Raw genomic sequence first — 26,610 nt, forward strand, 5'->3', positions numbered from 1 at the left:
TAAGTGATTTGCCCAGAATCACAGGATGTTGCGCGTCCCTGCTGAGACTCAAACCTGGTTCCCCAGCTCCGAGGTCGACCGCCCTAGCTGTTAGATCAACTCCTCTCCTCAAGAGATACTTACCGGATTCCGATGATCTTGGTGTCTAAAGTATAAAGAAATCTGTGCTCTTTTTCTAAAGTGGTCTTGGATTGTCTTCTTGAGTATGTGCCTCATGTATTGGCTCTATGTGTACAACAAATGCTTAACACTCCCCACTGATAAGCCTTTGCTGTTCGACCACACTACCACAAATAGAGCACTTGGGATTATTAATTTAAGCCCTGTAAACCAATAAGGGTCGTCAGTACTTTTTGCATGGTGTGCCCTTACATTGGCACTACCACATAAAAAGACAACTTCCTACAAAAAGTATTTATGGTCCTAGGACAACTGTGGTAAACAGAGGTACCCAATATGGATATTGGCCAGGAACCAAGGACTGCCCTAGGACCTAGAGAAAATACCTCAGAGAAACAGTTTCCAACGTACATTGGCAGAGGGGGAGGTTGGAAATTGTAAGCATTTAGCTTTTTCCTTCTTTGCTGCCTTAAATCGATGAATTAATTATTTGCAACATTTCTATAGCAAAATTGTGATTGTTCAAATCCTGCCGCGTAGCACTGAGGCTGCATTGAGTTACAAGTGTGTTATGGGAACTAAGGCAAGCAGAGAAAATGTCTCTTGTGCCCAAATTGGATTATAAAATACAGTCATAAAGAGAGCATAGGGCTCCAGACTCCAGTGCCACTGCACCTGCTGCACTATTAATAACTACCCACACGTGAGTTTAAGATGCAGTGTGCTGGGTCCACCTCGTCAGTGTGTGGGTGCGTTCATGGTCAGCTTCTGTGGGGTGTGTGTTCACACGTGTCTCACAAGTGTTTTACTGAGCGCGGACAGTCTGTTCCTCTTCCTCTGGTTTGGTGGTTTCAGGTGGAGAGGAGCTTCATCATTATGCAAGACCCATGGAAACAGGGGAAAGAGGAGGAGTTGTTTTTACTGGACTCACTTCCCTGAGTCACGAGTCATTGGGTCTATAAAAACTTAGAGAAACGTTGTCTCTGCAAAGGACCAGCCAGAGAACACAGCAGGTGAGAGGTCATATATTGTACAGTTACCAACCCAGTAGGTTAGAAATTTGCCCTGTCTGTAGTATATCTGATGGAGGGCAGTGGAGGTAAGAGACTCAACCTGTCTCTAGTATATATGTGAGAGAGCGCTAGAGGTAAGAGATTCACCCTGTCTGTAGCGTATGTGAGAGAGGGCAGTGGGGTAAGAGATTCAGTATCTCTCTAGTGTGTCTGAGAGAGAGCAGTGTAGGTAAGAGATTCACCCTGTCTGTAGTATATCTGAGGGAGGTCAGTGGAGGTAAGAGACTCAACCTGTCTCTCGTATATCTGTGAGAGAGCGCTAGAGGTAAGAGATTCACCCTGTCTGTAGCATATGTGAGAGAGGGCAGTGGGGTAAGAGATTCAGTATCTCTCTAGTGTGTCTGAGAGAAATCAGTGGAGGTATGAGATTCACCCTGTCTGTAGTATATCTGAGAAGGCGGTGTTGGTAAGAGATTCACCCTGTCTGTAGTATATCTGAGAAGGCGGTGTTGGTAAGAGATTCACCCTGTCTGTAGTATATCTGAGGGAGGGCAGTGGAGGTAAGAGACTCAACCTGTCTCTAGTATATCTGTGAGGGAGCGCTAGAGGTAAGAGATTCACCCTGTCTGTAGCGTATGTGAGGGAGGGCAGTGGGGTAAGAGATTCACCATCTCTCTAGTGTGTCTGAGAGAGAGCAGTGTAGGTAAGAGATTCACCCTGTCTGTAGTATATCTTATGGAGGGCAGTGGAGGTAAGAGACTCAACCTGTCTCTAGTATATCTGTGAGAGAGCGCTAGAGGTAAGAGATTCACCCTGTCTGTAGCGTATGTGAGAGAGGGCAGTGGGGTAAAAGATTCAGTATCTCTCTAGTGTGTCTGAGAGAAAGCAGTGGAGGTATGAGATTCACCCTGTCTGTAGTATATCTGAGAAGGCGGTGTAGGTAAGAGATTCACCCTGTCTGTAGTATATCTGAGGGAGGGCAGTGGAGGTAAGAGACTCAACCTGTCTCTAGTATATCTGTGAGAGAGCGATAGAGGCAAGAGATTCACCCTGTCTGTAGCGTATGTGAGAGAGGGCAGTGGGGTAAGAGATTCACCATCTCTCTAGTGCAGTGGTCTTCAAACGTTTTAATTCCGCGGCCCCCCAAGTGTTGAAAAAAAATCACCAGGCCCCCCCTCAACATTTTTCACAATTATGCTATTAAACTTGCAATGTTTAAATAGGTCTAGACTTATTTAAACACTGCAGATAAGTTCTGCCACTGTTTTAGAAATGCAAACAATACATGTTTTCCAAACATACTATTCTGGTGAGGCAGGCCTTACTAATGTGTAAAAGTATCCACAGTGTGATTATTTGAAATGATAGTGGGGGTTTTGGAGAATACCTGGAGTCCTTTCCCTTTTGACACCTTCTCCCAGCCAGGATTTAAATGACAAAGGATGGTACTGATGGCCCATTGCAGACCTGCTTACTTCCGTTCTTTTTTTTTTGGCTGAAAACAAAGCATAATGTTTCTCTTCTGGCCAGAGCTTGGCACCCCTCCTGGGATCACTTGAGGCCCCCCTAGGGGGGCCCGCCCCCCAGTTTGAAGACCTCTGCTCTAGTGTCTCTGAGAGAGAGCAGTGGAGGTAAGAGATTCACCCTGGCTGTTGTATATCTGAGAAGGCGGTGTAGGTAAGAGATTCACCCTTTCTGTAGTATATCTGATGGAGGTCAGTGGAGGTAAGAGACTCAACCTGTCTCTAGTATATCTGTGAGAGAGCGCTAGAGGCAAGAGATTCACCCTGTCTGTAGCGTATGTGAGAGAGGGCAGTTGGGTAAGAGATTCACCCTTTCTTTAGTGTGTATGAGAGAGGGCAGTGGAGGTAAGAGATTCATGCTGTCTGTAGTGTATCTGAGAGATGGTACTGAAGGTAAGAGATTCACCCTGTCTGTAGAGTATATGACAGAGAGCACAGGAGGTGCTGTACTGCCTGTACGTTATCTGACAGAGGGCTCATTAGGTGAGAAATATTCCCTGCCTGTACTGTATCTAACAGAGAACAGAGGAGGAAAAGATTAATCCTGTCTGTAGTGTATCTGAAAGAGATTCTGGAGGGAAGAGATTCACCCTGTCTCTAGTGTATCTGTGATAGAGCTCTGGAGGTAATAGATTCACATTGTCTGTAGTGTATGTAAGAAAGGGCAGTGGGGTCATAGATTCACCCTTTCTTTAGTGTGTATGAGAGAGGGCAGTGGAGGTAAGAGATTCACCTTGTCTGTAGTGTATCTGAAAGGGCAGTGGAAGTAAGAGATTCACCCTGTCTGTAGTGTATCTGAGAGATGGTACTGAAGGTAAGAGATACTCCCTGTCTGTAGAGTATCTGACAGAGAGCACATGAGGTGCTGTACTGTCTGTACTGTATCTGACAGAGGGCTCAGTAGGTGATAAATATTCCCTGCCTTTACTGTATCTGACAGAGAACAGAGGAGGAAAAGATTAATTCTGTCTGTAGTGTATCTGAAAGAGATGCTGGAGGGAAGAGATTCACCCTGTCTCTAGTGTATCTGTGATAGAGCTCTGGAGGTAAGAGATTCACCCTGTGTCTAGTGTATCTGAGAGAGGGCACAGCAGGTAAGAGATTCACACTCTGTGTACTGAATCTGAGAGAGAGTAGAGGAGATAAGAGAGTCACCATGTGTGTACTGTACCTGAGAGATGGAAGTAAGGGGGTGACAGATTCACCCTGTCTATAGTGTGTCTAAGAAAGGATATAGGAGATAGGAGATTCACCCTCTTTGTGTACTGCATCTGAGAGTAGTTGCTGGAGGTAAGATACGCACCCTGTCTTTACTGTTCAGAGATAGGGCGTTGAAGGTCAGAGATTCACTCTAACCTTACTATTTCTGATAGGGGGCAGCGGGGTAAGAGATTCACCCTGTCTGTAGTATATCTGAGAAAGGGTAGCGGGGTAAGAGAACCACCCTCTCTCTAGTGTATCTGAGAGAGGAAAATTGAGGTAAGAAATTCCTCCTCTCTGTATTGTATCTGAAAGAGTAGAGGAATTAAGAGATTCACCATGTCTGTACTGTACGTTGGAGATGGAAGCGGGGATAAGAGATTCACTCTGTCCGAACTTTACCTGTTAGACGGAAGGGGGGGTAAGAGATTCACCCTCGCTATAATTTGTCGAAGAGAGGATAGAGGAGGTAAGAGATTCACCCTCTGTGGACTGTATCTGAGAGAGGGTTCTGGAGGTAGGATATTCACCCTGTCTGTACTATATCTGATAGTGGGCAGCAGGTTAAGAGATTCACTCTGTCTATAGTGTATCTGAGAAAAGGCACAGGAGGTAAGAGATTCACCCTCTCTATACTGTGTCTGAGAGAGAGCAGGGAAGGTAATAGATTCACCCTGTCTGTACTGTATCTGAGAGAGGGCAGTAGGGTAAGAGATTCACCCTCTCTGTACTGTGTCTGAGCGAGAGCAAAGAAGGTAAGAGATTCACCCTGTCTGTACTGTACCTGAGAGAGGGCAGTAGGGTAAGAGATTCACCCTCTCTGTACTGTATTTGAGAGAGGGAACAGGATGTAAGAGATTCACCCTCTCTGTACTGTATCTAAGAGATATTAGAGAAGGTAAGAGATTCACCCTGCCTGTACTGTGTCTGAGAGGGTTATATGAGATTTCATAGAAAAACAATTTCATGGAATACCATTACTGAGAAACCATTTCATCTAAACTGTTTAATGAGAATTTTCAGTCTGAATGACATTTACCCTTTTTGTAGAAACTAATTCATAGAATGTCTTTTTGGTAGAAATTGGCTTTTAAATGCTTAATTTGTACATGGGAGAGGTACAGTGCCTAGGGCACAGCAGGTAAGAGGCATGCCCTCTGTGCACAGTTCTCTATGGGACACACTGTGTGACAGGTACACACAGTGCACTGCATGCATACCTTGCTTGCTTGTTGATACGCCCACTGGTATATATTATGTTATAACATTTCTGTACAGCAGAATATGACCGGTTCAAGGAGTGCTGGCCAGGGTGTACCAGACTGACCCAGCATGCAGTACTGCAGCATGTCAGCCCTCTGTGCACCCCCAGGGTCAGGTTTCACCCGGCTGTGGGAACCAGGGGGCATATCAACAAGGGCTTTATCTCTGCTTTTTTGGCTTTAAAAGCCAAAAAAGCAGAGATAAAACTAGCACCCTATCAACAACAGGGTGCTAACACGCAAATTTGCATGTTAGCACCCTTTTACTCTACGCTTCCCCTTGCATCTCTAATGAGATGCAAAGGGGGCGTTCCAGAGTAAAATAATAGGAGAAATGTCGCTAAGCGACATTTCTCCTATTATCAAGAATGTCGCTAACCCTGTTAGAGACAAAAAAAGCAGCGCTAACCGCGGTTAACGCTGCTTTTTTACGTCTGCTAATTTTCAGACTTAGCCATGATATCCTATGGAAGGAGGATATCATGGCTAAGTTTGCCTGTCCCTATCAACAAGGTAACATGTGATTATCGCTGGGTTTCCAGCGATAATCTCACGTTAGCCTGTTAGCGTGTAGATTTTTATCGCTATTGAGATAAGCGTTGCTAATAGCACGCTATCTCAGCGATAAAAATTCACGCTAGCCGGCGATAATTATCCTCACGCTAAGAGCGCTGAGCGATAATTATCGCCGGTTGTTGTTGATATGCCCCCAGGCTCTGTTCATCCTCTGTAATGCCCATGACAAGCCTGACGTCACCAAGTACAAATGGCGGGCAGATGGGCTGTCTTGGAATGCAGCCAGGCCTCCCTACATTTCGAACTCTGCCAGGCACCGGGGTTAGATGAAGATGGTGGGAGGTGGGGGCAAGCATCGGACTGTTCCAGAGCCCTTCCTGTGCATGTTGATGGGGGGGGGGGGAGTCGGGCTGGCCTTCTCTAACTCTGTTCTTGCCTTTCAGCCATGGGTCCCGTGAGAGCTGCCCTCCGGTTGCTGCTGGCACTGGGCTTCTTACAAACAGCAGCAGCTTCTTTCTACGGTAAGGCCTTGTCCCGCAGCAGCTGTCCCTCTTTCCTACAAGCATCAGCATCTCTCCTTAGTGGATCCAGAGTGACCCTCCTCGAAGGCCCAGGGCTCCCTTCCATCCTCGAGCTCAGTTTTTGTTATTGTGATTTCTGTGTGTTGTTTTGTGTAACGTGAATCACGCCTTTTGATTCCAGTGGCGTCGGAGCCTGGTTAGTGTATGTCTGGACTGAGCTGGACTGCTCTGGTGTACTCTGGGGCCTGGCTCACGCCCTCAGGGGTGGAGCTCAGTCAATAACGCTAGGGGGTGTGAGTCTGAGATGGTCCAACAAGCAAAGAGGTGGACACAACTAAAGAGGACAGGGCGGTTGGCACAACTGGATTGTGGGAACGGAGAGGGTTAATGAAGCTAACTTTAATTTATTTGGAACCCAGCCAGTGGTAGGCCTCTGTGGGATAGTCCGGACGGTCTTGTCCAGTTCCTCCTCAAATCAATGTAGGAGCGAGAGGTCCAGGAAAGCAAGCTAGCAAAGCGCATACCTATCATCAGAAGGCTAGGCTTAGCATGGACAGTGAGAGTAGGCTAGCATAAGCGCATACCCAACATCAGCAGGCTAGGCTTAGCATGGACAGTGAGAGTAGGCTAGCATAAGCGCATACCGAACATCAGCAGACCAGGCTGAGGATGGACTATGAGAGCAGGCTAGCAAAGCGCATACCCAACATCAGCAGGCTAGGCTTAGAATGGACAGTCAGAGCAGGCTAGCATAAGCGCATACCCAACATCAGCAGACTAGGTTTAGGATGGACAGTAAGAGCAGGCTAACAAAGTGCATACCGAACATCAGCAGGCTAGGCTTAGGATGGACAGTGAGAGCAGGCTAGCATAAGCGCATACCCAACATCAGCAGACTAGGCTTAGGATGGACAGTGAGAGCAGGCTAACAAAGTGCATACCGAACATCAGCAGGCTAGGCTTAGGATGGACAGTGAGAGCAGGCTAGCATAAGCGCATACCCAACATCAGCAGGCTAGGCTTAGGATGGACAGTGAGAGCAGGCTAGCAAAGCGCATACCGAACATCAGCAGGCTAGGCTTAGGATGGACAGTGAGAGCAGGCTATCATAAACCCATACCTAACATCAGCAGACTAGGCTTAGGATGAACAGTGAGAGCAGGCTAGCATAAGCGCACACCCAACATCAGCAGGCTAGGCTTAGGATGGACAGTGAGAGCAGGCTAGCATAAGCCCATACCCAACATCAGCAGGCTAGGTTTAGGATGGACAGTGAGGGCAGGCTACCATAAACCCATACCTAACATCAGCAGACTAAGCTGAGGATGGACAGTGAGAGCAGGCTAGCATAAGCCCATACCCAACATCAGCAGGCTAGGTTTAGGATGGACAGTGAGGGCAGGCTACCATAAGCCCATACCTAACATCAGCAGACTAGGCTGAGGATGGACAGTGAGAGCAGGCTAGCATAAGGCCATACCCAACATCAGCAGGCTAGGCTTAGGATGGATAGTGAGAGCAGGCTAGGATAAGCCCATACCCAACATCAGCAGGCTAGGTTTAGGATGGACAGTGAGAGCAGGCTAGCATAAGCCCATACCCAACATCAGCAGGCTAGGTTTAGGATGGACAGTGAGGGCAGGCTAGCATAAGCCCATACCTAACATCAGCAGACTAGGCTTAGGATGGACAGTGAGAGCAGGTTAGCAAAAGTGCATATCCAACATCAGCAGACTAGGCTTAGGATGAACAGTGAGAGCACGCTAGCATAAGTGCATACCCAACATCAGCAGACCAGGCATAGGATGGGCGGTGAGAGCAGGCCTAATAGGCTTCTCGACCTGGGCTACTAAAAGTCCTGCTCTCACTGTCCATCCTAAACCTGGTCTGCTAATGTTAGGTATGGGGTTATGCTAGCCTGCTGTCCTGGGTCTCTCTCCTACATTGGTTGGAAGAGGAACTGGACTGGAGTGGACAACATAGTCTGAATTATCGCACAGAGGCCCTACACTGGCTGGCTTTACGTTTCCAAATAACTGAAGGCTAACCTGTCCATTACCACCATCCGGCGGGGAGAGCCCGCCCTGTCCTCTTTTGTTGGGTAGGCCTCGTCGCTTGTTGGTAAATCCAAGGCTCACGCTCCCCTAGCACTACTGACCAAGCACACCCTGGTTTCTGCTGGATGGAGGGCGGGATCTGTGAGGCTTGACAGCTGCTGCGCTGACATGTTAGAGAAGTAATGTCCCAGAGATTGGAGGGTTACAGGCTGGTGACAGCTGGGACTTCGGACAGGAGCGGAGGCAATGAATGTTATGTTAAAAAAAATTGTATAGCGCAGCGTATACCGAGGTTGTCTTGGCACTGAGCAGAGTACGAAAAGAATAGGAGAACAGTTTAAAAAGGAAAGTTAACTGTAGAAAAGTCAAGTTTTAAGACGTTTTCTGAAAACCTTTAGAGATGATGTGGATCTAAAGTGGAGAGGCAGCGTATTCCGACGTCTAGTGGCAAGGTATACTTGGAGAACAGAAATATCATCTCCTTGGGGCTGGCAGTGGCACTGCCCGAGATCTCTGCTGGGACAGTGGGCGAGAGGATGAACACCAGTGGCCTGGCATGGTCAATAGTGGCCCACTTCAAGAATGAAATACCCCTGACCTTTGGCAGTGGGCCCCTCAGAAGCCTGGGCCCCGGTGCCACTGCGCCATCCGCACCATTTATAATCTTTCTGCTGGAGAAGGACATGAGAGTGACTTGTTTGTCACTACACAGGGCACTCTTCAAGGTGGCGGCAGCGGTGTCTTGAGCAGTCTGCTGCTGGGGGAATGCACCGCCGATGCTCCTGACATCTCGGTGTCATCGGTAGGGTCAGAGGTCAGGCGCGTTTTGTCGAACTGGCGGAAGCTTCTAAGGGCTCTCACGATGCTCCTTTCTCACTGCCACCCCGTGGCTTAACAGAACCCAGTGCCGCGCTCCTGCAAGATGCGGTGAGACTCCCATACCTCAGATATATCAAAAGGCCCCTTGGGCACGCGCACTGTTCTGTGTTGGTTTAGTGCCGGCTGCAGATACTGCACACAGTAGTGCACACTTCAAGTTATTGCACAAAGCAGTGCTCTCTAGGAGGTGCCGTGCAAAGAGCACACTCTTAAGTACTGCACACTGCAGTGCTCTCTGGGAGGTGCCATGCAAAGAGCACGCTTTTAAGTACTGCACACAGCAGTGCTCTCTAGGAGGTGCCATGCAAAGAGCACACTCGAGGGAACTGCACACAGCAGTGCTCTCTAGGAGGTGTCGTGCAAAGAGCACACTCTTAAGTACTGCACACTGCAGTGCTCTCTAGGAGGTGCCATGCAAAGAGCACACTCTTAAGTATTGCACACTGCAGTGCTCTCTAGGAGGTGCCGTGCAAAGAGCACACTCTTAAGTACTGCACACTGCAGTGCTCTCTGGGAGGTGCCATGCAAAGAGCACGCTTTTAAGTACTGCACACAGCAGTGCTCTCTAGGAGGTGCCATGCAAAGAGCACACTCGAGGGAACTGCACACAGCAGTGCTCTCTAGGAGGTGTCGTGCAAAGAGCACACTCTTAAGTACTGCACACTGCAGTGCTCTCTAGGAGGTGCCATGCAAAGAGCACACTCTTAAGTACTGCACACAGCAGTGCTCTCTAGGAGGTGCCATGCAAAGAGCACACTCTTAAGTACTGCACACTGCAGTGCTCTCTAGGAGGTGCCATGCAAAGAGCACACTCTTAAGTACTGCACACTGCAGTGCTCTCTAGGAGGCGCCATGCAAAGAGCACACTCTTAAGTACTGCACACTGCAGTGCCCTCTAGGATGTGCTGTGCAAAGAGCACACTCTTCAGTACAGCACACTGCAGTGCTCTCTAGGAGGTGCCGTGCAAAGAGCACTCTCTTAAGTACTGCACACTGCAGTGCTCTCTAGGAGGTCCTGTGCAAACTGCGCACTCTTAAGAAATGCATACAGCTTTGCTCTCTAGGAGGTGCCGTGCAAAGAGCACACTCTTCAGCACACTGTAGTGCACTCTTGGAGGTGTTGTGCTAAGAGCATACTCGAGTGAACTGCACACAGCAGTGCTCTCTAGGAGGTGCCATGCAAAGAGCACACTCTTAAGTACTGCACACTGCAGTGCCCTCTAGAATGTGCCGTGCAAAGAGCACACTCTTAAGTACTGCACACTGCAGTGCTCTCAAGGAGGTGCCATGCAAAGAGCACACTCTTAAGTACTGCACACTGCAGTGCTCTCTAGGAGGTGCCATGCAAAGAGCACACTCTTAAGTACTGCACACTGCAGTGCTCTCTAGGAGGTGCCATGCAAAGAGCACACTCTTAAGTACTGCACACTGCAGTGCTCTCTAGGATGTGCCGTGCAAAGACCACACTCTTAAGTACTGCACACTGCAGTGCCCTCTAGGATGTGCTGTGCAAAGAGCACACTCTTCAGTACAGCACACTGCAGTGCTCTCTAGGAGGTGCCGTGCAAAGAGCACTCTCTTAAGTACTGCACACTGCAGTGCTCTCTAGGAGGTCCTGTGCAAACTGCGCACTCTTAAGAAATGCATACAGCTTTGCTCTCTAGGAGGTGCCGTGCAAAGAACACACTCTTCAGCACACTGTAGTGCACTCTTGGAGGTGTTGTGCTAAGAGCATACTCGAGCGAACTACACACAGCAGTGCTCTCTAGGAGGTGCCATGCAAAGAGCACACTCTTAAGTACTGCACACTGCAGTGCCCTCTAGAATGTGCCGTGCAAAGAGCACACTCTTAAGTACTGCACACTGCAGTGCCCTCTAGAATGTGCCGTGCAAAGAGCACACTCTTAAGTACTGCACACTGCAGTGCTCTCTAGGAGGTGCCATGCAAAGAGCACACTCTTAAGTACTGCACACTGCAGTGCTCTCTAGGAGGTGCCATGCAAAGAGCACACTCTTAAGTACTGCACACTGCAGTGCTCTCTAGGAGGTGCCATGCAATGAGCACACTCTTAAGTACTGCACACTGCAGTGCCCTCTAGGATGTGCCGTGCAATGATCACACTTAAGTACTGCACACTGCAGTGCCCTCTAGGATGTGCTGTGCAAAGAGCACACTCTTCAGTACAGCACACTGCAGTGCTCTCTAGGAGGTGCCGTGCAAAGAGCACTCTCTTAAGTATTGCACACTGCAGTGCAGGAGGTCCTGTGCAAACTGCGCACTCTTAAGAAATGCATACAGCTTTGCTCTCTAGGAGGTGCCGTGCAAAGAGCACACTCTTCAGCACACTGTAGTGCGCTCTTGGAGGTGTTGTGCTAAGAGCATACTCGAGCGAACTGCACACAGCAGTGCTCTCTAGGAGGTGCCATGCAAAGAGCACACCCTTAAGTACTGCACACTGCAGTGCCCTCTAGAATGTGCCGTGCAAAGAGCACACTCTTAAGTACTGCACACTGCAGTGCTCTCTAGGAGGTGCCATGCAAAGAGCACACTCTTAAGTACTGCACACTGCAGTGCTCTCTAGGAGGTGCCATGCAAAGAGCACACTCTTAAGTACTGCACACTGCAGTGCTCTCTAGGAGGTGCCATGCAAAGAGCACACTCTTAAGTACTGCACACTGCAGTGCTCTCTAGGATGTGCCGTGCAAAGACCACACTCTTAAGTACTGCACACTGCAGTGCCCTCTAGGATGTGCCGTGCAAAGAGCACACTCTTCAGTACAGCAGACTGCAGTGCTCTCTAGGATGCGCTGTGCAAAGAGCACACTCTTAAGTACTGCACACTGCAGTGCCCTCTAGGATGCGCTGTGCAAAGAGCACACTCTTAAGTACTGCACACTGCAGTGCCCTCTAGGATGCGCTGTGCAAAGAGCACACTCTTAAGTACTGCAGAAAGCAGTGCTCTCTAGGAGGTGTCGTGCTAAGAGGACACTCTTAAGTACTGCACACACCAGTGCTCTCTAGAAGGTCCTGTGCAAACTGCTCACTCTTAAGTAATTCACACAGCAGTGTTCGCTCGGACGTGTTGTGCTAAGAGCACACTCTTAATTACTGCACACTGCAGTGCCCTCTACGATGTGCTCTGTAAGGAGCACTCTCGAACGTACTGCACACTAAAGTGCTCTCTAGGAGGTGCTGTGCAAAGAGCACACTTGAGCGTTCTACACACAGCAGTGCTCTCTAGGAGGTGTTGTGTTAAGAGCATGCTCTTAAGTAATGCACACACCAGTGCTGTCTAGGACGTGTTGTGCTAAGTGCACACTTTCAAGTAATGCACACTTGAGTGCGCTTTAGGATGTGCTGTGCAAAGAGCACACTTGAGCGTACTGCACAAAGCAGTGCTCTCTAGGAGGTGTTGTGCTAAGAGCATGCTCTTAAGTAATGCACACACCAGTGCTGTCTAGGACGTGTTGTGCTAAGTGCACACTTTCAAGTAATGCACACTTGAGTGCGCTTTAGGATGTGCTGTGCAAAGAGCACACTTGAGCGTACTGCACAAAGCAGTGCTCTCTAGGAGGTGTTGTACTAAGAGCACTCTCTTAAGTCATGATCACAGCAGTGCCCTCTAGGAGGTGTCGTGCTAAGAACACACTCGTATGTAATACACACAGCAGTGCTCTCTAGTAGATATTGTGCAAACAGCGCACTCTTAAGTAATGCACACAGCAGTGCTCTCTAGGAGGAGCTGTGCAAACAGCGCACTCTTAAGTAATGCATACAGCAGTGCTCTGTAGGAGGTATTGTGCTAAGTGCACACTCTCAAGTAATGCATACAGCAATGCTGTGTGGAAGGTGCCATGCAAAGAGCACACTCTTAGCAGTGCTCTCTAGGAGGTATTGTGAAAGGACACACTCTTAAGTATTGCACACAGCAGTGCTCTCTAGGAGGTATTGTGAAAGGACACACTCTTAAGTATTGCACACAGCAGTGCTCTCTAGGAGGTATTGTGAAAGGACACACTCTTAAGTATTGCACACAGCAGTGCTCTCTAGGAGGTATTGTGCAAAGAGCGCACTCTTAAGTATTGCACACAGCAGTGCTCTCTAGGAGGTATTGTGCAAAGAGCACACTTTTAAGTACTGCACACAGCAGTGCCCTCTAGGAGGTATTGTGCAAAGAGCACACTCTTAAATACTGCACACAGCAGTGCTCTCAAGGAGGTATTGTGCAAAGAGCACACTTTTAAGTATTGCACACAGCAGTGCTCTCTAGGAGGTATTGTGCAAAGAGCACACTTTTAAGTACTGCACACAGCAGTGCCCTCTAGGAGGTATTGTGCAAAGAACACACGTTTAAGTATTGCACACAGCAGTGCTCTCTAGGAGGTATTGTGCAAAGAGCACACTTTTAAGTACTGCACACAGCAGTGCCCTCTAGGAGGTATTGTGCAAAGAACACACTTTTAAGTATTGCACACAGCAGTGCTCTCTAGGAGGTATTGTGCAAAGAACACACTTTTAAGTATTGCACACAGCAGTGCTCTCTAGGAGGTATTGTGCAAAGAGCACACTTTTAAGTATTGCACACAGCAGTGCTCTCTAGGAGGTATTGTGCAAAGAGCACACCTTTAAGTATTGCACACAGCAGTGCCCTCTAGGAGGTATTGTGCAAAGAACACACTTTTAAGTATTGCACACAGCAGTGCCCTCTAGGAGGTATTGTGCAAAGAACACACTTTTAAGTATTGCACACAGCAGTGCTCTCTAGGAGGTATTGTGCAAAGAACACACTTTTAAGTATTGCACACAGCAGTGCTCTCTAGGAGGTATTGTGCAAAGAGCACACTTTTAAGTATTGCACACAGCAGTGCTCTCTAGGAGGTATTGTGCAAAGAGCACACTTTTAAGTACTGCACACAGCAGTGCTCTCTAGGAGGTATTGTACAAAGAGCACACTTTTAAGTATTGCACACAGCAGTGCTCTCTAGGAGGTATTGTGCAAAGAGCACACTTTTAAGTATTGCACACAGCAGTGCTCTCTAGGAGGTATTGTGCAAAGAGCACACTTGTAAGTACTGCACACAGCAGTGCTCTCTAGGAGGTATTGTGCAAAGAGCACACTTTTAAAGTATTGCACACAGCAGTGCTCTCTAGGAGGTATTGTGCAAAGAGCACACTTTTAAGTATTGCACACAGCAGTGCTCTCTAGGAGGTATTGTGCAAAGAGAACACTTTTAAGTATTGCGCACAGCAGTGCTCTCTAAGAGGTATTGTGCAAAAGGCACACTCTGAAGCACTGCACACAACAAAGCATCTTTGCAGGTATTCCACAATGAACATACATATACGAAGCCCGGGCACTAAAATAAAAGTGTCCCCAATAAACCAATACAATAGCAAAAAAAATTATACCCACAGTTGCAAATCAGGGGTTGGGGATTTGAACTTTTAAAGACATGCTGTGTAGGTGTTTCACGGGATACTTCATGTACGTGTTTTCATTGCAGGCAATGGTTGTGGTAACGTCAGGCAAATCAACAGTAAAAACCGACTCATCAACAGACCATAAAACAGGTCCATAAACAGCCCAAAATCGGCCCACACCCTGACCTGTTAGACCAGCCCTTCTGGCAATGCCAGATTGCCCTATAGATAGGCCATTCCGACCTAGTTCTAGAGGGTATTGCACAAAGTGTACACTCAGGCATTGCACACAGCAAAGCACACTCAGAGGTATTGCACATGTTAATGCATAGCCGGTTGTATTGCAGACAGTATGCAGTCAATGAGGTATAGCACAAAGAGCACACTTGGAGGTACTGCACACAACAATGCAAGTTTGGATTCAGTGTTCACCAGGACTTGTTGCACACTGCAGTGCACAGATCCATTATGTGAGGAAGAGAAAGCTATCATGTTATCTCACCGGTGAACAAGTGGTGCCTACAGACAGCTTTTGCTGTAAGGTGAGAGCTATTGTCACACACAACCAACAATACAAAACACAACACAAAACATACATATACAGACAGGGTATTCTGAACAGCCAATTTCACCCATTGGCTAATGTGGTTCAGTGGGTTTTAGGCTTTGGCTAACAGGAGGGATGCCAGATGGAACAATGCATGCCTTTTCCACGCATGGATTTACCATGCATTCTTTACAATGCAATGCCTTTACCTCATAAGTCTTTACTACACATATGCCTTCACCATGCATGCCTGTACAACTAAATGTAAGTATATTCACTGAAAAAAACAAAGGTTACAGGGACATTATAGTTAGGAAACGAATTTTAAAAAACCTTAGAAATTCACTGAAAACCCCCCCAAAGGTTACAGGGACGTTAGAGTTAGGCTGACATTTTACTCATACAAAACCAGAGAAATTCAGCAGTTTTAGTTAGCTGAGGTAACTATAACTCATGCTACCGCAATGCACTGCTTATAACCTCACATATTACATCACTGATGACATGGTCCGTGACATAACTGATGACATCACTGCTGACATCATCCACAGAATCTCTGACCCAATTGCACGCCAATATAACCTTTCATATACCCACTCCAACTTCCACACTACCATTCTCAAAACCATTGACACACCCATACCAATAGAGTTGTGTAGCTAGAGTGTCTATCACCAACCAAATAAAATAGATTTTAGTTAGTAAGGAACTAGACCAATGAACAGCTTCTTTCTGAGGCAAATTACGGCCACCATTTTGCACTCATTCACAGTAACATGAATCTGAGAAATTGTCTTCATACATATTTTATTCCTTATAAAAAAATATATCTGTTGAAACATTAGACATGTTAAAATTGAGATCCTTTCGACCTGGTGAAGTATCCAACATCTAATACACAATACCTTCTTGGTTTCATAACATAATGTCATTGACCGATGCTTTCAATCTTAAGTCAACAATTTACAATTTAAAATACAGCTGGACAAAGGATTACTTATGTTATAAGTGCTGAGCAGACTAGCTTGATCAACCCAGGGTATCGATCCAGTTCATGTTATTACAGATGTTACATGCAGCCAAATGTTGTCTTTTGCATAGGATTAAATGGCCTGCATGAGAATAAAGTGCTATCAGTGCTAACCATATTCAATAAACATTCATGTATTATCATTTCAATATGCTTACACACAACCTAAATGACACTTTTATCACAAAATTAAAGCAACTACATCTAATGGGGAAGAGAGAGCAATGTCCAAAAAGATATATATTAACTGTAAATAACCATACAATCACCATATATAAATATATATACATAAAAGTGCTTGTGTACTTTAGATGAGCTTGATTAGATGTAAACAATAAACTTTAGTTAAAAATCGAGAGATAACTCTGAATAAAGGAATATTTCTTTCAATTGATTTATAAATTAGCATACTCTTCAAATGATAGCGCAGTATCCAAAGTAAAGTGCTTTTTGTGTTTCATGTAAACATTGTCAAGATGTAAACAGTAGATTGCAGTCCTATAAAACCCTATTGCATAAAATACATGGTAATTACAGTAGATCTACAATTCCAAAACAGATTGATAAACATTTTTAGAGAAGCTCAATCTGGAAGATTTATGTAAACATTTAAAGTAAAGTGCTTATCAAGTGTATGTAAACATTGTCAAAATGTAAACAAAGACATTTGTCTACCCTAAGGTTCTGACAGTAGCCAAATTAAAATACCAGTTGGATCAAGACAGTTAAACACAAGGTAGGGTTCCCTCCACACTGGCAGTGAATCAACCATGAAATTAAAAAACATATATCGCATGTATACCTAACCATCTCTTTGAGAGTGACTAATCTGTTGTTTAATCAAACCACGGTGTCAACTATTGGGGACGGGGAGGAAAGGAAGAAATGAGAAGAGGAAAGGAATAGAACAATGACCAAAAAAAAATAATGTATATGACTGAGGTAGTAGTGTGCATCTTGCTTAGGTCATCAGGTGCTAGGAGAAACACATGTATGCAAATGCTCATATCACCATGACATTCCTCCAAAAAACGGTTAGATACAGAGACTATGTTTTAAACTAATGCTCTTGTACAGATCAAGGACAGTTCAAGATCACCTCCTCTGGGGTTGGCTGAAATACGTTGAATTCCATAAAAGCATAGATTGCTTCTATCATCTTTATGTTCTTCCCAAATATGTTTCGTAATCACATATGTGAAGTCCTTATTGGAGACTGCTCGTAGGTGCTGGAGTATGCGAAGTTTTACCTACGTATTTATTGCCGCAGCTCTATTCCAGCACATACACAACACGTGTGGTTTCACAATATATGCATTCTTTGATCTTTTTAATATTTCCATCTGACAATACAAATGCGGTTCAATTATCACCCACAGCATAGGCTTTAACACTCCTGAAACTTATAGAAGCCTGTTTTTTTAGACAATAACCAATTAGTTGACTCATTTCTTTGATTGGTCATGAAACTCTGAATCTGAATATCACATAATTGTGATGTTTTTCAACAAGTGATGTTTGGATAGTCTAATAAGTGTGGTCTCAGTTCTTCATCTTTCTTCAAAATGCTCCAACTATTTCTAATCGAGGTCTTGATTTCCTTATATGAATTGTTGAAGCCTATGATTTACCTGATGGCTATTTCTTCTGTCGGGGATTCCACTTTCTTGGGGATCAATAGGTCCCCCCTGTTCTTTTTCCTAGCTCTTATCATCACATCTTTTAGCACTGTAATGAGATAGCCTCGTCTCCTAAATCTCTGATACATCTCCTGTACTTGGGTCTCAAAATCATCCTTGTACTCAGAACAGTTTCTTCTTGCTCTTAAAAATTGCCCATAAGGCACACTCCATTTTAGGGCATTTGGATGTGCACTACTTGCTAAAAGAATGTGATTGCACCTAATTGGCTTCCTATGTATTTTTGTACAGCTCTTGTTGTTCTCAATGTAAAGGCCAATGTCTAGAAAATCAATATTGCTGTTACTGATTTCATAAGTAAATTTGAGCTTCTGAAGATTGTTGTCAAGGGATTTAAAAAAGGTTTTCCAGCTCTTCTTTTTCATCTTCCTAAATTATAAACAAATCAGCAATGAGGCATAGCCATAAAATCACTTTTTTAGAGCCTCTGCATTCGTGTCAACTCAAACTGTCTCAGCCTCCCAGTGCCCCATGGTAAGATTGGCATGTTTTGTGGCTTATATACTTACCTGATATATATATATATTGCGTGGTAAAGGATGTGTGGTAAAGGCATTGCATGGTAAATGCCGCATTGTAAAGGCTGTTTCCCAACAGGAGTGTCCATCAGTGGTGGTATCTGTCCTTGGCCTATCATGGATGGAAGCATCCTTAAAAGTAGTTCCATGCACACACACACACACACACACACACACACACACACACACACACACACACATTGGCCCCAGCTCTCTACCTATCTGCTCAGTCTCCCGTCACTGCTCATCCATTGTTACCTGGTGTTCTCTGCCTCTCCCCATCCCACTCCCTATTTTTTTTACCTGTACCATTCTTAAAGGCTGTCAGCCATGTTGTAACAGTAAATTAAAGCTAGTGCATCATAGCTCATGAGTGCTCTGAGTCATGATAAATATGTGAACACAGTGGCCACTTTTGCATGGTTCTTCGGGTATTGCAACCTACTCCAGAAAAGGAGGACTCTAGGGACCTCGTGTTACGACCTAAGATACTGCAATTTGCCACAGAAAACTATTTCTGTTCGACTCCAGAACCTCTAGAAACAACCTAAATTACTGCACCTGCTACAGTAAGAATTTGCTTGGGACTCCAGGACCTCTGTTAGCAACCCAAGCTACAGCAGTGCAATCTTAAGTAAAAACCTGCATTATTGAAGCCTGCTAGAGAAAAGATCTGTTTCTGACTACAGTGACCTCTAGTAGCGACCAAAGGTACTGCAGTCTGATAGAGAAACGGAATTTGTTTCCGAATTCATTAAATTCACTACAGAAAGAATTTATGTCTGACTCAAGTGATTAGAAGACTTTAAGATACTGCAGCCTGTTACAGAAAGGTCTTATGTCTGATTGGAAACATTTCTAGTAACACACATTAGCAAAGCTCATTTTTAGTTACAACCAGATGAATTGGTTTTTCCAATCCGGTTTAAAAAAGCGAGATCTGTTAGCTTTGTCAATGCTTGTTACAAATCCGCTGTCTTTGTCTCATATTCCCTTTGTTCGTGTTTTCTTTAATCTTTTTCCAATTGTCTCTGTGTACCTTTGCCGTCTTCTCTTCTGTTATTTGTACTAACGTTTTTTTTTACCTTTCCCTGTTTTCACACTGTCTTTTCCTTTTTTGACTTTTCCCCTGGCTTTGCTCTTTGCTTTGTTTCTTTAATTCTCCCTTTCTTACCCTATCCTTCCTCGCACCTTGATTTCAAAATGTTCATGCTTCAGGGAACTATGGATACATTTAATGATACACAGGACAGGTGTATTCCCTCACTTTAGGGTATAGAATTCCACAGTAACTTAGTCAGAAAACCTCTTGAAAACGCCAAATTCTGCGGATACAATAAGGTCGGTACTGATAGTTTTCATAGCAGCACTGGCAGATCAGTGTCAAAATGCAGTCTCTTTTTGTAAATATCACTGTTTTGTGTTTCAATGTGTGTTTCCTCTTTACAGATGGGCGGGAAGAGCTGGAGACTTCCTTCATTCTGAAATGTGCTGAAGAAGCCAAGCACCTGGTGGATGCCGCCTACAAGCACACGCGCCAAAGGTGAGTCTGAAGGTTTGGGCATTACTGGGTTATCTTTATAGGGAAATGACTCCTCCAGTGCGGGAATGGCAGGGTGTGTAAAACACTTATCAGGTGCAGAATCTCTCTCCTCATCTACCTGACTTCAATGTTTGCTTGTCCCTTCAGAGCCCCTTATTCTATCGCTGAACCGCACCTTTCACCATCAAAGCTGCAATCACTTCCTATCTTCTGGTTACTGATGTTCTCTGACCAGTACACCCAGAGCTGCCATCACTGCCCGGCCTTCGGCAGCTCTCCTGCACGTTTAGAGTTGCCACCCCAACCCAACATGCTCTTTCAGACCTATAACCTGCACCCCGCAAAGTGTATACCTGCACTGCCATGCCTCTAATCTCGATTGTTTCCCAGTCCAGAGCTGCATTCACTGTTAGAGTGAAAAGAGAATTCACCATAGATCACTGCCAGAAATTCTATCATTGCTCAAACTCTGACCCACTTTTTAGAGCAGCCATAACTGCCCATATTCTTACTCGGCCCTTTGCAATTTACATCACTGCTGAATTAATCATTCCTCCAGCGGGATTACCATAACTTCACAACCTCAGCTCCAATTTCCACCGATTGAGATCCTCAACCCCTTTGAGCTTCACTTCCTGTTGTGTCTTCTTCGCTGTGCCTTCACTGCTAGATCCCGCATCCTCACACATCCCCCTTTAGAGAGGATTCCCCTTTAGAGATATCATCACTACTTGAGCTCTGCCACATTTGCTTCCTCTCCCAATGTGCCAGCACTAATAGAGTTCTGCTCCACATGCCCCCCCATCAAAGCTATCTCTGCTTCACCTTTACTTCCTCATACAGCCTTTTCAAAGAGGCCATCCCTGCCTGAGATCTGGTCCGTCACACATTCCATGTCAGTGCCCAAGAGATGTTCCCTCACTCATCTCCTTCAGGGCTACCATCTGCTTGAACTCTGCTCCCTCGCACTTTGCCTTAAGGCATTCCATATCTCTGGGATCTCTTCTCTCTCATTTCCGACCTCCTGAATTACTACTTTCAAGATACAAGAACTCCCTCACCTCTGCTCCCTCACACATCTCTTTCAGTGATGGCATCAGTTCTTGAGCTCTGCTCCCTCACACCATCAGCTTCTGAGCTGCTGTTCCTCCAGAACTTTGCTCCCTCACACATCACCTCTAAAGTTGCAATCTCTTTAGGAACTCTACTCTCTCACACATCCAGTTCAACGCTTTCATCTCTGCTTGACCTCTGGTTCCTTGTACCCCTTAGAGCTAATATCCCTAACTAAAATCTGCCTCTCACCCTTCAGAGATGCCATCTCTCTGTGAGCTATACTCCTTCACACTTCCCCTCCTGAGTCCCCATCATGGCAGGAACTCTCATCACAACACTTCTCTATCAGACCATGGTCTGAGCTCAGCGTCTCCACTATTCCATGCAACATCTGTCTGAATGCTGCCCCCTGCCCCGCTTCGGCACCTTGAAATCCTAAAATTGTGGTCTCAACATATTCTGTAATAACAACTACTACTATTAATACTACTATTGCTGCTTCTATTAGTACTACTGCCACTACAATCCATGCTTATAATAAAAGATACCCAACTTGATGGCAAACTATTGGGTTGGTTCCTTCTGCACCCCGAAAAATACACAATGGAATGTCTCAGGCAATATTCTATGGGTATTGAAACAGCAAAGTCCCTTCTGCTATTTCAAACCTCCATCCACCCCTCCATCTCCCTTGCTCATCGGTCAACACTCCTCCCTCCAGTCACAGCTCCAATGACAGTAGTGTCGGGCAGCACGTCTGCTGCTGCCTGTGTGCTGAGAGGTGCAGTTGTCCACCCTCCATGAATATGTTGCTTGTGTGTGTCTGTCTTTGTTTGTGTGTGTGTCCTTAAACTAGGGCCATTGAATGGGCTAAATCCGCCGGCTGTGGGCAAATCCAGCTGTGTTGGTGAACTTAATATTGCACCGCCTCTGTCCATGCTATACTCATAAAATGTTCCTGTTCCTGCATGTGCTGCCCCTCTACTTCATGTGTTGCTGAAATATTCACCACTATTACCCATACTATGCCTGTTCTATGTATGTGAAGTAGCTTGCTCCTCCAGTGACTTTGTGTGCTGCACTGCTCCCCCATCTGCTGTCAAATCATGCACCTTTTCTGCCCACACTGTGTCTTCTTTGAGCTTGCGCTATCGTTGCCCTTGTGTGCCGCACCTCTGCACTGTGTGCTGACGTGTCATGCACTGCTACTGCCTTGTCTATTCCTGTCCAGTGTATGTGGGGTAGCTTACGATACCGCTGCCAGATGTGCCACTCACCATTATGTGCTGCTGAATAATGCGCTGCTGCTGGTCACTATTCTGCCTGTGCGCCATCTCTCCTCTATGTGCTGTGCACATGTGTCATTTAACACTGCCCCTTTCCTTTATCTGCTGCTGAAGCATGCATGCCTCCTGCCCTGGCTTTGCCTGTCCTGTGTATATGTGATAGGTAGTACTGCCCTGCTGATGTATGCTGCACCTTTCCCCACCGTCCTGTGTATGTGGATAGTTTATGGCTGCCCTCTCTTTTATCTGCTGGTGAAGCATATACCAGTGCTATTGATACTATGTCCTGTTTACGTGGGGTACATTAGTCTACAGTGGCCATGTATGTCACAACTCTCCTATCTCGGACAGTGAAAAATGCACCACTATTGTCTATACTATGGGCCTGATTTAGAGGTATTCTGTCCCAAATATGATGTATATCCTGTATGCCCTATTACAAGTGCAGTATGTCCTTTGGTACTTGTAATAAGGTGTACAGGATAGCTGTTGCGTTTGTTACAGAGTAATCCACTGCCAAACTGTAAATCAGGTCCTACATTTGCCCTGTGTACATGAGGCAGCTCAATGACCTTCCCCATGTTTGAAGAGCTGTTCTTGTGATGGATTCTTGTTTTCTTCTGATGGTGTGTCCTATCCATCTCCATCATTTTCTCATTGTGATGGTGCTCATGCTCTCTTGCTTGCACCTGCTGAGCAGTTCCTGATGGGAGATGGTTTGTGGGCAGAAAGTGCACACAGGCTACTGGTAACTGATATGGAAGTCTGACATTTTGGTGATGTTGTTTTTAGTCATCCATCAGCATTCTGATCTACAAAAGACTATGGACAGGACACAGCTCTGCTAAAACCTCACCTGTAAAGAGATTACCTCTAAATATTGATCAGCATCACAAAGGCATCCTTGGCCTAGTTCAGTCTCCTCTTGATGTCATTGCTCGCCCCTCCATCATGTCTGATAGTACTGTCTGGGTAGGTGAACTGCTCAGGCTTGGCTAGGTCCTCAACATTCCACCTTGATTAGTGAAGAGTTTGGAATATTGAATGGCATGACCTCTGATTTCTTCATGGTTGATCTTCCGGCCTACTTGCTGGGTGTAGATGTTGAAGCGAGATGCCTTTTTCAGCATATGCTGGTAAGTGTGCAAGAGTAAGCTAGGTCACTCACCTAGTCAAGGTCCTCAGTGTAGAGAATTAGATCCAACTAATGCCTATGGGTTCATCTTCTATTGTGCGTCACATCACTCCATTGATTACTAGGTTGAAGAACAATGCTGCTATCACGCATCCCTATCTCATACTAGTCTTGACTTTAAAGCTATACCGTCTCCTACCTTGCAGGTAAAATTATCATAGAAGGTCTTCGGGAGAATTATCTGCTGCAGTATGCTATAGGCTCTCAGTATATGCCAGCGGCTGTCACAGTGCATACTGTTAAAGGCTTTCTCAAAGTCAATGAAGTTGACGCTGCCATTCTGTGAACTGCTCCCTGATGTTGCGTAGAGTAAGGATCTGAATCACACCCCCTGCCCTTGCAAAACCCAGCCTATTCTTTAGACTTTGGACTTTTTGTCCACAACACCAGAAAACACGTTGTATGATGATTTTCACTATGATTTTAGTCGGGATTAACAGGAGGGTGATTCCACGGCAGTTGTTACATTTGAACAATCTCCCTTCCTTGGAAACTCAATGATGATGCCTTGGTTCCAGTCATCTGGTACGAACTTTCCCTCCCAAACTGATGAAAACACTGGCTGGAGGATCTTGGTTGATGTTTCAGTGTCTGCTTTGAACATTTCTGCATTCAAGTTGTCTTGGCTAGGAGCTTTTCCTACATGAGAGATCGGATGGCAGTGATAATCTCTTATTTGGTTGGTGTGGCGGTGTTTACATCCATGTCAGCCTCTGCTTCTTGGTTATCTCCTTTGCTTGTTGGTACCAGTCTGTTCAAGACCTCTTTGAACTGCCCAGCTTTCTGCTCTTTTTCTCTTGTAAGTAGTCTGCCTTGCTTATCCATGATAGAGGTGCTGCATGTTGCATGAGATCTACCATTGACTGTCCCTGTGATCTTGAAGACCTTCCGTCTTCTCCTCTACAGGCTGCCTGCTCTGCTTGGTTGGCAAGTTTATTTATGGGTGCTCACTTATCTACCTATGTCATTCTTTCGACTGCTCTGTTTGCTACTATGCACTGTTGCTTGTACTTCTCCTGCAGCTTTTCAGATTAGGCCTCCATGAGTTTCTTTTTTTCTGCTCTCCTGCCTTCAATAGCTCGCCATGTGCTATGAAATATTCTTCCTTCCCTCTTTCTTGGCTTGGTTATCAGGCATGTTTCACTGCTCTTCAAATATATTAAAGAGACCTGTTCCCATTTCTTGTTGACTGCATCTTCAGCTGGCTCACATTGATCTTCCATGTCTGCCAGGAGTTAGAACCTGTTTTTGATTTGTAAGATGAATGTCTTCTCAGTCCTGTAATTTTGCTTCATTGAAGTGCTGTGATTCTCATGTTTTGCATTGTGTTTTTCTGAGTATCCGCTCTTCAAGAGTGGTCGTGAGATGGTGATCACTGCCGACTTCTGACCCTCTACTCACTCTGACATCTTGCAGTGAGTGGTTCCATATGCCTCTAATCATGTGGTCAATCTGTTTTCTGTCTCTGCCACTGTGTGAGAACTAATTTAGGGCCAGATGTAGGTGGCCAAATACCGAGCGGTAACGCAGAAATTCGCAGAATTTGGCTGAGTGCAATGTAGGTAAGTTGAAACCTACTTGCAAAATAAGGAATCGCAAAATAGCGATTCCTTTTTTTGCTCTTGCCTTTAAGGAATCGGAACTACCGATTCCTTAAATGGAATGTACGTAGCACTAAAAATAGTGCATTTCGGCCTTAAGGAATCGCTAATTATCACCAACTTCAAGTGGGTGGTAAGTAACGATTTCCTTTAAAAAAGCACTTTTATGCTTTTTTAAATGTGCCATGTGGCACACATCCATGCCCTTGGGGCATGTATGTGCGCCACATGTGCACACATGCACATTTCTGGGGTGCAACAGGTGTGTCCTTTGGACACCCTGGCACCCTTGAAATAGCTCCCGCTATTTGCGATTCGGTAATACTGAATCGCTAATAGTGAATCTCTTCCCATTCATTCCTATGGGCCTCCTATCCCATAGGAATGAATGGCTAGGTATTCCTTATTAACGAATCTTAATTACCGTTTCGTTATTAAGGAATGTTTAGGAATCGCTAATATTTTAGCGATTCCTACCTACATTCCATTTAGCGAGTCCTTAATAGCGATTCGGTAAAAATCGCTATTAAGGACTCGCTAAATGGAAGTTACCTACATCTGGCCCTTAGTTATTTCATATCACGGGATGGGAAGAGTGACTTCTATGACTAGATCATTAGTGACACAAAATTCCCCCAAAATGTCTCCATTGTCATTCATTTTTCCACAACCTTCTTTCCCATGGCTCTGTAATGAATTGTGTTGTAATTTGCCGCTTAAGCTTTCAAATCTCCCATCACAATCTTCAGGTCGTTGATCGGGATGGCTTCAAGCTCAGCTTGAAGCTTTTGGTAGAATATATCCTTGACTGTTTCCTCTGCATCGTTTGTTGGAAGATAGGACTGGATATAGGTGATGTTGATGTGTCGGCATTTTAACCTGGCTGTCATGAGTCTGTCATTCTGTAAGTAGTATCATTGCGGTTATGAATACTGCCAATCATGCATGCCTCTTGCAGAGACTCTGTTCTTGCTGCTGTTACTGTAGCAAATGTGTTTTTATGGGACAAGGTTGTTAGCCTTGTCACCAACCCTCAACTTGGAGGACCAGTGGAATGTGCTTCATCTAGACACTACTCTTTGGCCTGTACATTTTGGATGACCCTGCCAGGAGACTAAGCACTCATCAGTATAGCTCTCTGGATCACTGAGACACGCAAGCCCCCTGACCACATCAAGGTGGTGATCCTCTATCTGCTGGTAAAGCATGCACCACTGCTGCCAATGCTATGTCTGGTCTGTGTATGTGGGATAGTTTTCTCCACCACTGGCATGTGTGCTGCACCGTTCCTCTATCCGCTGATGAAGCATGCACCGCTGCTGCTCTCACTATACCTTTTCTGTATATGTGCGGTAGCTTGCTGTACTATTGGCCTTGCTAGACAGGGCTATTATTTAAGGACTGCATCCACGAGCACTGCACAACTATTCAAACTGTGGCTATCTGCATGAATTGCAAACATCTGCCTGGCCACCCTTAGTATACTTTACGTCTTGCTACCGACCAATAACACACCTCATTGCTCACGCCAAAGCAGATCCCACATAAACATCTTTTGCCTGCGGTCAACTTTGCAACTGTTGCAAGATTTAGCAACTAACACTGAGTTATTTCAAGACAG

General features: G+C 45.5%; 1 protein-coding gene across 1 annotated transcript in view; it reads left to right on the top strand.

The window, feature by feature from the left end:
- The first annotated feature begins 1,062 nt into the window (after nucleotides 1-1,062).
- The window catches only part of LOC146859088 (myeloperoxidase-like), a 139,159-nt gene continuing 113,611 nt past the window's right edge, over nucleotides 1,063-26,610 (top strand). Inside the window, exons 1-3 of the mRNA XM_085649741.1 lie at nucleotides 1,063-1,133; nucleotides 6,078-6,155; nucleotides 19,758-19,851. Coding sequence (XP_085505867.1) covers nucleotides 6,080-6,155; nucleotides 19,758-19,851 — 170 coding nt within the window. The 5' untranslated portion in view covers nucleotides 1,063-1,133; nucleotides 6,078-6,079. The remainder of the gene's footprint in view (nucleotides 1,134-6,077; nucleotides 6,156-19,757; nucleotides 19,852-26,610) is intronic.

Source organism: Triturus cristatus, chromosome 3_2 (genome assembly GCF_964204655.1).
Source record: "Triturus cristatus chromosome 3_2, aTriCri1.1, whole genome shotgun sequence".
NCBI classification, from domain to species: Eukaryota; Metazoa; Chordata; class Amphibia; order Caudata; family Salamandridae; genus Triturus; species Triturus cristatus.